Below are 10,552 nucleotides of genomic sequence, written 5' to 3'. Positions count from 1 at the left end.
TATAGATTAGATAGATCAGCCACTGGGATGAATCCTGGCCGTCCATGGCCTCTCACCCCTCGTATCTCAATCCAGAGCAGATAGATGGTGATGCTGTGGCTGTGCCTGCCAAGTGCCATGTGTTGTGTGCCCCTGCATTTTAGTACATTCTCAACAACACACAGAGGAAAATGACACCTTATTCTACACACATCTCTAAAATCTTCACCTCCAGCACACAAAAGAGAATTTTTAGTTTAAAAGGATGTGCCCCCTTCCTTCTTTTTTTTTTTCGCGCGCGTGTGAGCTACATGGTTGCATGATGTACTCACATTTGTTTGTATACTCCTACTCCACTTTGGAGTTAGTTCAAGAATACTCCTACTGGAATATTCTTCTCTTCTGCTTCTTCTTCTTCCTTAGGATGGAGAGGCCAAGAGAGTAGACGGTCTGATGAACATTGCGGTAGCAATGTATATATTGGGCTGCTTGGTGCATCACATCTAAATATTTGGATGGTTGGGCTGCATGGCTATTGGGCTTGTGTTAGATGCTAAGCCCATTTTTCTTTTATAGACAAGAAAAGAAATAAGTTCATCTGAGGTCCCTTAACTTGTCAACGAATCCGATTTTCGTCCTTCAACCGAAAAAGCAGATACAACAGGTCCCTCAACTATCAAAACCGGTACAATACAGGTTCCATGACGGTTTGGATGGCGGTTTTCGCTGACGTGGCGCCTACGTGGCTAATTTGACTCAGTCTTCATCTGATGTGGCGCTTACGTGATAATTTAATCCCTAAAAATAATAAAACCTATGGGAACCATATGTCAATCTCACACACACAATAATAAAGAGAAAAATGGTAGGGCCCACGTGGGCCTCACCTATCATTCTCAATCCCCTCCTCTTCTTCCTCATCTCCCCTCTCTTCATCTATCTTCCCTCTGCTCCCTCCTCTCGCTGGTAGAGATAAGGATGATGTGGAGAGGCGCGGCCTCCTCCACTCCCGCCCCCCATGGGCCTAACGCCGGCGGCCGCCACCCCTCTCCTCGTCTCCCGCCACACACACCACGCAAGCAGAGGCACGGAGGTCGGAGACGATGTCGTCGGGGAGGAGGTCGATCTCGCGGCTCCGCCGCCTAATGTCAGCTAAAACCGTCGTCCAAACTGTCATGGGACCTATATTGCATCGGTTTTGACAGTTGAGAGACCCGTTGTATCTGGTTTTTTGGTTGAAAGACGGAAATCGAATTCGTTTACAAGCTAAGAGACCTCAGATGAACTTATTCCACAAGAAAACAACGTTTAATAACAGGGCCGAAATTTAATTTAAGGCCCATGTGTTAAAAATGATGCTATATCCAGTTGGATGTAGGCCGGTTAAAAAATTCCCTTCGCTAAATAATAATAATAATAAAGTTCATTATTTATTTTTTTTATCTTAAACCGCAACCACCTTTTAAACCCCAACCATTTCTCATCGAACTTGGGACGCCAAAATCGTAGATTGTTCACTTTAATGTGTAAATCACCTTACCAATTTTTTACAGTGTCAAGGTTGAGATGTGTAGGTTGCATTTAGTTTATTACCTTTACCAAAAAAAATTCTGAGAGGAAGAAACTTTGATAGTGGAGATAAGTTTTGGTAATATTTGGATTGTTACTTTGGTAAAGGTAAAACTTGATAGTATTCATTTTAGCAACAAAGTGTACAGTCCTTTAGTTTTCTCCACGATTTTAATATTAAACAAACAATTTAATTAGAAATATTTATATTTTAGAACCTAGGAAATAGTACCCCTGAAGAAGTGTTTAACTGTCCAAGAAGAACAAGTTAAAGTTTACGCTAAACTGCGCGAGTGCTCTTTAATTTGGGATGGTCTACATCGATTTCACCTCATGCAACGTCCGAAGTTTGTCGCGGAGATTAAAAGGCAGGACACTAGCTCCAAGCTGTTAGCACGAGCTAGCAGACAGCACAACTTGTGATTTTTTTGCTTAACTAGTTTGCTCTTTTACTTAATTAATTACACTCATCTTCATGGATACTAGTATTCTAGTAATCTCCACTAATCCGGCCTGTCTGCTTGGAAACAAGTAAATTAAGAGTTACTGGTCCTGCAGAACTAGTATGTTTATATATCTTCACGGGCAGGCATCATGCATTATATGGATCAGTAGCAGCCGACTTATCATCGTCAGTCATTCCAGATGATATATATATATATATATATATATATATATATATATATATATATATACTCAATTTTCAACAATGATGCCCGGACACCATGGAGTACCAAACAAATTTAATATATATATATATATGTGTGTGTGTCTCCATTCGTCCATCGTCCAGATGACCTGCCTGTGCCATACTGCCAAATTGTCATGATCTAGCTCGCTCGGACTATACATGGATTTTAGATTAGATCGATGCTTCAGAAATAATTAAAGTGAATGTTGGAACATACTCCCTCCATCCCAAAATATTTGATGCCGTTGACTTTTTTAAAAATATTTGACCGTTCGTCTTATTCAAAAAATTGAAATAATTATTAATTATTTTCCTATCATTTGATTTATTGTTAAATATACTTTCATGTATACATATAGTTTTACAGATTTCACAAAAGTTTTGAATAAGACGAACGGTCAAATATGTTTAAAAAAGTCAACGGCGTCAAATATTTAGAGAAGGAGGGAGTACTATATATGCACAGAAACTTTAGCTGATCAGTAATCAGACAATATCAGTACTGTATATACACGGGTGGAGAAAGCCTTTTTACTCCCGGTTGGTAACCCCCTATAATCCCGGTTTTCCAACCCGGAGTACAAATCCGGGACTAAATATCGCTATCTTTAGTCCCGGTTCAAATACCCAGGACTAAAAATAGATCTTTAGTCCCTTTTTATTGTTTCTTAGAGTTAATCCCTATATTTTCTCCCGAATCTAGTGCCATGTATATCCCCAAATCCCCAATTCAAAGTAACATTCCAAATCTTAAGTTCCTTATACACACAAATCAAATACATCACAAATTCTAAAAAAAAATACAAGCAAATCAAATACATCACAAAACCTAAAAAAATACACCGAAATCAAATACATCACAAATTCATCTCAGATCCATCACAAGATTATACATCTCAATCAATCACAAATTATCAAAAAAAAAAGAAAAGGAAGAAGTCGGCTGGCAGACGAGAGGGCACAGCCGCCGCCAGACGCGCCCCCGCCGGCCGCCGCCGCGCGCGGCACCTCCGGCCGCCTACCCGCCGCCGCCCGCCATGGCCGCCACCGCGCGCGGCACCTTCAGCTGCCGCCGGGCGTGGCCCCGCCGCCGCCCGCCGCTGCGACCCCGCCGGCCGCCGGCCGGATGGGAAGGGAGGAGGGGGAGGAGGAGAGGATAAGTTTGAGGAAGGTGAGGAAGAGGATAAGTGTGAGGAAGAGGAAGGGATCTGTATGTGTGAGATGTTGTTGCGATTGTGGAGGAGAGGATAAGGAAGAGAGATTATATACCGCGTATTAAATTTTAGTCTCGGTTGGTATTACTAACATCTTTAGTCCCGGTTTGTAATACCAACCGGGACTATAAAGATGATCTTTAGTCCCGGTTGGTGACACACCAACCGGGATTAAAGATCCTCGGCTCCCTGACATCCTACTGACAGGGAATGAACCGGGACTAAAGATGATTTTTAGTCCCGGTTGGTAACACACCAACCGGGATTAAAAATCATAAACTAGCTGTGGGTTTTTAAACCGGGACTAAAGATCATCTTTAGTCCCGGTTCTTTTTGGAACAGGGATTATTGTGATTTTGGGTCGATCCAACAAAGATCGTTTCTCTAGTAGTGATAGATTAATCTTTCTTTCTTATCTTCTTAAGTAGCTTCCGTCCAATGGAAAACTTTTTTTTTTCTGGAAACATAGTTGACTTATGCTGATAATACTCTGGTGTATTGCTGCTTTAATTTGTTTATGCGCGTTCATACATTTGCATGTTCTGGGCATATCGATCTTAAGTCGAAGAACGCCGATTAATGACAATTAATAATCGAGGACCAAACAAGCGCGCAGCTGCTACCATTATATTGCAGCTATTAAGCTTCTCCTGTCTTCTTCCCCATATGATTCGTACATCGATCGAATCATCCATGCATTGCTCTGAATGCCAACCCCAATAATCATGCATAGATCTTTTTTCGTTCTTCTTTCTTGTCCTTTTCTTTTCTTTTCTTTGTAATTGATTGTTGGAAGCACAACTTACCATTAATTAATTAAAAATACCAGCAGAATATGTAGCACACTAGAGATTATCACTCACATGCATGTGAACGAGAGTAGTTGGTCTTCAAGAAAAGAAAGAAAAATGAACTAGTATCGCGCGCCTAATTGCACGCACGTATAGTAAGCAGACATGCACTCTAACTTCTCCAGGAATATCATTATACATTACACACATCACACATGGGATGATGGGACATGGCGATGCAATGTGTATGTATATTAGAATTTAGTAGAATCCAGAACAGTATTGTTCTTAATAGTAGTAGGAGAGTATTTGTTAGCGTCCACCTCAGAGACGAAAGTATTATACTCTCCTTATTTGTTATTAGCGTCGGTGGATGACATTATTATAACCATAGTACATTGCATGCATTTGTCAAATTGAATGCTCCCTCTGTGACTGATTGGACTCACTCAACAGTAGTAGTAGCTACCATAATAATGCATACAAATAAGAACAATGATCGGTGTGTGGTGGATTAAAGAAATTGATATCGACGGGGGCCATTGGTCCATAACTAATCTTTGCAGCTCGAATAGTCACCCACTCATCAACACAACACTGCATCATACCCTTGCATAGCAGAGGAGAGAAAAGAAAACTACAAGATGGAGAAGAAGACAGATGCATGAAGATAGAGGCCAAGAAAGAAATTAGGTGCAGGAGAACTATCATCCATGATGAGTTTTCAGATCTACGTGTACCAAGATGCATGTAGTAGGAGGACTAGCGTTGGTCCTTCCAGTTTGTCTTGCTGCCCCATTTTAGTTTGTCCTCCATGTTGCTCAATGCTGAAGGCTTACTAGATGCAGGCATCAGTGGGCTTCCACTACAGTTTAAACTAAAGGGGAGCTACCTAGCTACATGTTAAAAGGAGCTACATGGATGTCAGTCAGTGGAATAAAGCTAGTAGTTAAAGAAGAGATCACATTAACAACAAGGTTGGCAAAGAGATTAATAACCAGAGAAACAAAAGACAGGCTATAGCTGTCAGTCAGACAGAATTCAATCGCCCATGCATCTTGCATTCTTACTTGTTACTACCACCTCTGCTTTGGTTTGCTTTGCTTTCACTTTGCACCCCATGTGGCATGCAGTGGAATCGACAACCAACCTGTGCTTTTGCTTAGCTTCTTTACCAAACAAGCACAAGTACTAGAACAAGTAGAAATAAATCCTCTACTAGGGAGAGCAGAGAGGTAGATGGGAAAACGGTATTCAGTCAGGTAAACTGAACTGTACGTTCACAGATCATCGAACGCGAACACATGAAAACTGAGGAAGCCAGAGTAGTAATAAATCGGAGACAGCGGTGCCCACGAGCCCCACGGCGTGATGCCAACTAGTAAAACAAGGGTAATAACCCAGCCTGTGTTGTGTGTGTTGGTTTGGATCCTAGCATTGCCATGTGTAGTACTCCAATCCAGTAGGGCTGACTTGAAATACATATTACTGTATCTGTACTATACCTCTGTACGCTGCCATGTGAACTAATTTCCGTTTGCCATGAAAAAACAGTAACTAAACCCCTCAAACTGAATCTCTGATGATGAATGTGAGTTAGCAGTGGAATGGAATTGGGAAAGGGGAGAGCAGACAGACAGAAAGCAAGCAAGCAGCAGGAGCAGACAAAAAGCCCATGAAGAAAGCACTCAAACCAACTGATGTAGCTGCTTGTGACCTCTCTCGCATCACTTTCACTGCCAAAATGCCAAATTACTGGAGTAGTAGCCAATCTTGTTCTTCTTCTCCAATTGCGACCAGCCGGTTTTGAAAGTTTCTCGCTGTTAGTTAGTTAGTTAGTTACTGCTACCAACCAGCAGTAATGCAGCAGCTTTGATGGAGTTTGAGATGCAGCAGCAGCTAAAGCTAAAGCCCGACACAACCTAACACAAACAGTTGAGCAATCAGCCCTAGAGATTCAGCTTCAGCTTGGCTCCTCTTCCTCCTACTACATTTGATGCATTAATTATTGGAGAGTGCGGTCTCCTCTCCTCCCTCCCTGCTCGCGCTCTCAGTCTCCCCCATCCCCAATCACCTTACTAGCTTAGTAGCTTTGTGAATCAATCAAGGCCAGGGTTTGATCAGATCATCCTTCCCTCCCATTTGCCCATGCCTTGGATTTGATCCGACCAGGCATGGAGGGCGGTGGCACGAGGACGCGCCGTCGCGCCGCCACCGCGAGCCCTGGACGCAACAAGGTCTGGGTCGAGCCACCGGGCAAGACCCATCACCTGCGCTCGCCGCCCCCGCCCCCTTCCCCGTCCTCCTCCAAGAGGGTGGCCGTCGTCTACTACCTCTGCCGCAATCGCCATCTCGAACACCCCCACTTCATCGAGGTGCCACTCGCCTCACCGGACGGCCTCTACCTGCGAGGTCTGTATCCTTCTCTTTTTCTTGTTCAAGCTTCAGTTTTTTTCTTTTTCCCCTTTTCGATCCCTACCAATGATGCGGGAGGCGTTGATGCAGATGTGATTAACCGCCTCAACGTGCTGCGAGGGAAGGGCATGGCGGCAATGTACTCATGGTCGTGCAAGAGGTATATCTATCTAAATTCTTTTGGGGGACTAAACATCTCCCCCTTTCCTCTTGGTTTGGTCTGATCCGTGTAGCTTCAGCAGGAGCTACAAGAATGGCTTCGTGTGGCACGACCTATCCGAGGACGATCTCGTCCTGCCCGCGCAAGGGAACGAGTACATCCTCAAGGGCTCCGAGCTCCTCGACCGATCACCGCCAGGTTTGTGTTCGACGAATTGCCTCAATCACAGTCACAGGCTACTGAATTCAACTGCTCATCAGATCTTGCTCCAATTTTGCCATGTCTCAGATCGACAGCAGAATGGCGTTGGCGAGCCCAAGGTTGAGACCCTCAAGCACCCTCCAGAAGAGTCCCCTCATTCGCGAGGATCGCAAGAAGGGTGCTCCTCCTCATCATCTCCATCTGCTGTTACAAAAGAGGCCTCCCCACCACCCCCTACACCACAGCCACAGCAGCAGGCACAATCGGCCACGTTGCTGCCTTCATCGTCAGCTTCTACTAACCGTGAGGATGACCAATGCCGGACTCCGCGCTCTGGCTCATCTGGAAACATGTCCCCTGAACCGGCAGGAAGAGTTGCTCCTCCATTATCAGAGGCAAGCTCTCCAGGACCTTTAGAGTACAGAGTTTGCAAGCCCATCGGAGCCCAGGACGCATCCACACAGACCGACGACAGTGAGAGGGATGCTCCTGAGAGGAATTCTCGTATGGCAGGAGTATGTACAGAGAATAGTACATCAGATTCTGAGATTCAGGAATGTCATCCAAGGAGCACACAACCATCTCCAAAGGGTCCTGGAGTTGTTCGAGAATCACCACCGGTGTGCTCCTCTGATGCTTCTCCAGGAGGTAGAGTTGAGACCTTGGAGTCCCTGATAAGGGCCGAAGCCAGTAGGAGGAGTAGCTTTAGGGCGCTAGAGGAGGAACATCTCTTTGCCCCAATGGGTGTAAAGTTCAAGCCTGCCAATTTGCTCATGCAGCTGATCACTTGTGGCTCTATTTCTGTTAAGGATCACCGGAGCTTTGGGCTCATCCCAACATACAGGCCTCGGTTTACACAAGTTGAGTTTCCTTCTCCAATGTTCTCTACTCCTTTGGCATTGCGACACCTCGACAACATTCCTTGTAATGCTAGAACAATTGGAATGAGAATTCCAGAATCAGAATATTTCAGTGGAAGCTTGGTCGAGACAAAGAAGCAGGATGAGTCAGGGAAAGGAGGAACACCAACACTTAAACGCTCATCATCTTGCAGTGAGGACAGGTATGTCATCGTCTAGCTTATTCTGATATTGGACTATGGTGTTGGCAATATGCAATTCAATTCACGGTTACATGTCAAGTACTGTAGTTTATGATGTCGTATCTTACTGATACAGTGGCCTTTCTCATTGAACGCCTGAGCTAACATTGGTAAGTTGCACTAAATGTTGAACATTTCGATGTGTTGTACAGCATAAGTTAATTTCTCAATGTCCATCTTGTACTGTCTATGGTGTCCTGTACTGAAGGCAGGAAAGAAGAAAATAGAACCCAAGAATAAGATAGTTAAACAGATGACAATTATTTTATTGTACGGTTACCTTTTAGGCGTTCACATTTGGCGTTCTAACTACATCCAACTCATTAAGTCTCCTTGCTAGAATGAGCATACACCTTTCAAAGTGTTATGTTACCTTGCTCGAAAGGATGGTTAGTTATATTAGCCATTGACCCAGCATCTCTTTTGAACATGTCAGAGTCTGTAGAGTATCGGATTCCAACAGGGACATGGAAAGTATGGCTGAATCAGGCAGCTTCAGATGTCTGCCACAGACAATCAAAATGATATCATGTAAGCAATCTAGAAGTGGAACAATATTGTCTCCCAACTCGGATGTGAGGAACAGCTGTAGTCAACAAGAGTGTAGTACTAGATCCTCACCACTTGGTTCATCAAAAAGTGCAAGCAATAGGATGACTGATTTATCACTTGGTAAACTATCTTCTTCAAGGGTGGAATCATTCCATGAGGAAAAGGAGAAGGTGATCAAGATAGAAGAAAGTTGAGTTGTTTCACGTTCTTTTCTCCATTTGTTGGCCCAGTAGTTTTTGTTTTTCCTAAAGACTGACAAAAAAAAAATTCACTGCAGGCTTGCTTCTGGAGCTCGGGTTATAATCCAATCTTCACCCTTGTGTGAAGAGAGTGATGACAGCACTGAATCACTGTAAGGGGCTGTGATTTTGTTTTCCTTTTGTTTTTCTGTGAGCTGGCTCATTGTAATTTGGTGTGTGTCTCAATAGTTCTGGGAGTAGCTTCAAAGTGCAATTTTATTCATTTTATGACATGTGTGATATTCAGCAATCAATTTATTACACCTTCACGAAGAATTTATTGCCTCAAATTTTCAGCACTGTCCCGTTCTGTGTCAATTTAGCTTTATTTCTTTGATGACTTAAGGAGCAAACCTGACAGTGATAGATTTTTTTCTTTTCAATCTCAATCAATCAAGAATAAACTTGTGACAGTAACATACCTGTATGGTTACACACTTCTTTTGCTACACTCTGTAACTCAGCACCATTACACGGTAAAAGCATCACCCATTGGCTTATGTTTTTTCCTTAGCCTCAGCCAGCTTGGCAAAATCTTGACACAGTGGCCCAGATCTGAGGTTTACATTAGCTGCAGACTGTCAGCCGGATCTGACAGTGCTTTTGTTCTTGTTAAACCTTGCCTGTTGTCCAGTTGAACTACCTGGCAGATTACATGTAACACAAGCTGTTGGGGTGAAGCTAGTTAGGAATGTTGCTTCATTCCAGCATATTGGATAGCAAGCATTTTGATGATTTCTTGGTAGCTTGTTATCCTCTTTGTTGAGGTATGAATGTAAGTAAATACTCCATGCATATGGTTTTGCCAGTTGGCCAGGAAGAAGCAGATGAAGTAATCATTCAGGTTGTTTTGTGTATGATACTATGCTCAGGGTATTTATGTAGTATGATTAGTTGGAGATAGTCCAGCACCGGATGTTCAGTGCCATTGTATGGAAATGGAATGAAGCTGAAACTGGACTTTTGTTTGATTATAAAGCTATAGATCAGGTATTGAGCTAGCTAGCCCTTGTTTGGTTGTCTTTGGAGCATGTTGAATGTCTGTGTGCATTTGTACTGATGCAGTTACAGGTGGGGATCCTGAGCCATCCATCCATCCATTGCTTGGTGTGTGCTGCATCCTAGCCACATTGTTTGCAACTCCTGCCTGCTTGCCTGCATCTGCATATGCATCAATCAGAGAGATTCAGAGAGGGGAGGGGTCCAAGTTCAGGTTATCTATCTGTAAGGCTGTTGCGTGCATGTTACTGCATGATAGTAAAGTGCTGGCATTTGCTACTACTCCTACTGTAGTTTGGAGGGAAGAGATGGTCTGTCTCGCTTCCAGGTGGGTCCATGGAAATCCAGGACGGCCAATGATTGTTATTGGGCGGCTGGAGGAGGATGACACGGCACACTTATTACTGCAGTGTACAGGCTAAAAACCATGGGAGATCGATGGTTTCTGTTGCTGCTGCTGCTCAAATAATAATGCTCAGTGTTGTAGAGATCTTTAGTGACTCAATGTTGTGAGGCTGGCTACACAGACGCGTTGGCCCATAATATTTGGGCCCAGGCTGTAATTCCCTGGGAATTGGGCCCAATTCCAGCGTAGTGCATTCATCTTGGCGGCCACTTTCTTTTTCAATTGAGCGGCCCA

The 10,552-nt window shown here is 43.7% G+C and overlaps 1 protein-coding gene across 4 annotated transcripts; it reads left to right on the top strand.

The window, feature by feature from the left end:
* Positions 1-5,868: 5,868 nt before the first annotated feature.
* LOC127781528 (protein SOSEKI 3-like) lies at positions 5,869-9,189 on the top strand. Of its 4 annotated transcripts, none has more exons than XM_052308493.1 (6): positions 5,869-6,656; positions 6,750-6,819; positions 6,899-7,017; positions 7,108-7,880; positions 7,978-8,083; positions 8,559-8,794. In XM_052308493.1, the coding sequence occupies exons 1-6, from the start codon at positions 6,419-6,421 to the stop codon at positions 8,645-8,647; spliced, it is 1,395 nt and encodes a 464-aa protein (XP_052164453.1). In that variant the 5' UTR covers positions 5,869-6,418; the 3' UTR covers positions 8,648-8,794. The 4 variants fall into 4 exon arrangements, with proteins under 4 accessions (XP_052164453.1, XP_052164452.1, XP_052164450.1 ...); XM_052308492.1 differs by adding an exon at positions 8,199-8,232 and having other exon boundaries at positions 7,108-8,083; positions 8,559-8,695; XM_052308490.1 differs by adding an exon at positions 8,952-9,189 and having other exon boundaries at positions 5,872-6,656; positions 7,108-8,083; positions 8,559-8,863.
* The last annotated feature ends 1,363 nt before the right edge of the window (positions 9,190-10,552 follow it).

The sequence above is a fragment of the Oryza glaberrima genome, chromosome 8 (genome assembly GCF_000147395.1).
Source record: "Oryza glaberrima chromosome 8, OglaRS2, whole genome shotgun sequence".
Classification (NCBI taxonomy): Eukaryota; Viridiplantae; Streptophyta; class Magnoliopsida; order Poales; family Poaceae; genus Oryza; species Oryza glaberrima.
The sequence above is the reverse complement of the archived record's forward strand: the minus strand, read 5'-3'. Positions and strand labels throughout refer to the sequence as shown.

Bases quoted from the DNA above. Each gene is read 5' to 3' on its own strand.
- LOC127781528 (XM_052308490.1), top strand. From the start codon at position 6,419: ATGGAGGGCGGTGGCACGAGGACGCGCCGTCGCGCCGCCACCGCGAGC. The intron at 7,018-7,107 runs GTTTGTGTTCGA...GCCATGTCTCAG, and splicing joins CCTCGACCGATCACCGCCAG to ATCGACAGCAGAATGGCGTT. The intron at 8,084-8,558 runs GTATGTCATCGT...TGAACATGTCAG, and splicing joins TCATCTTGCAGTGAGGACAG to AGTCTGTAGAGTATCGGATT.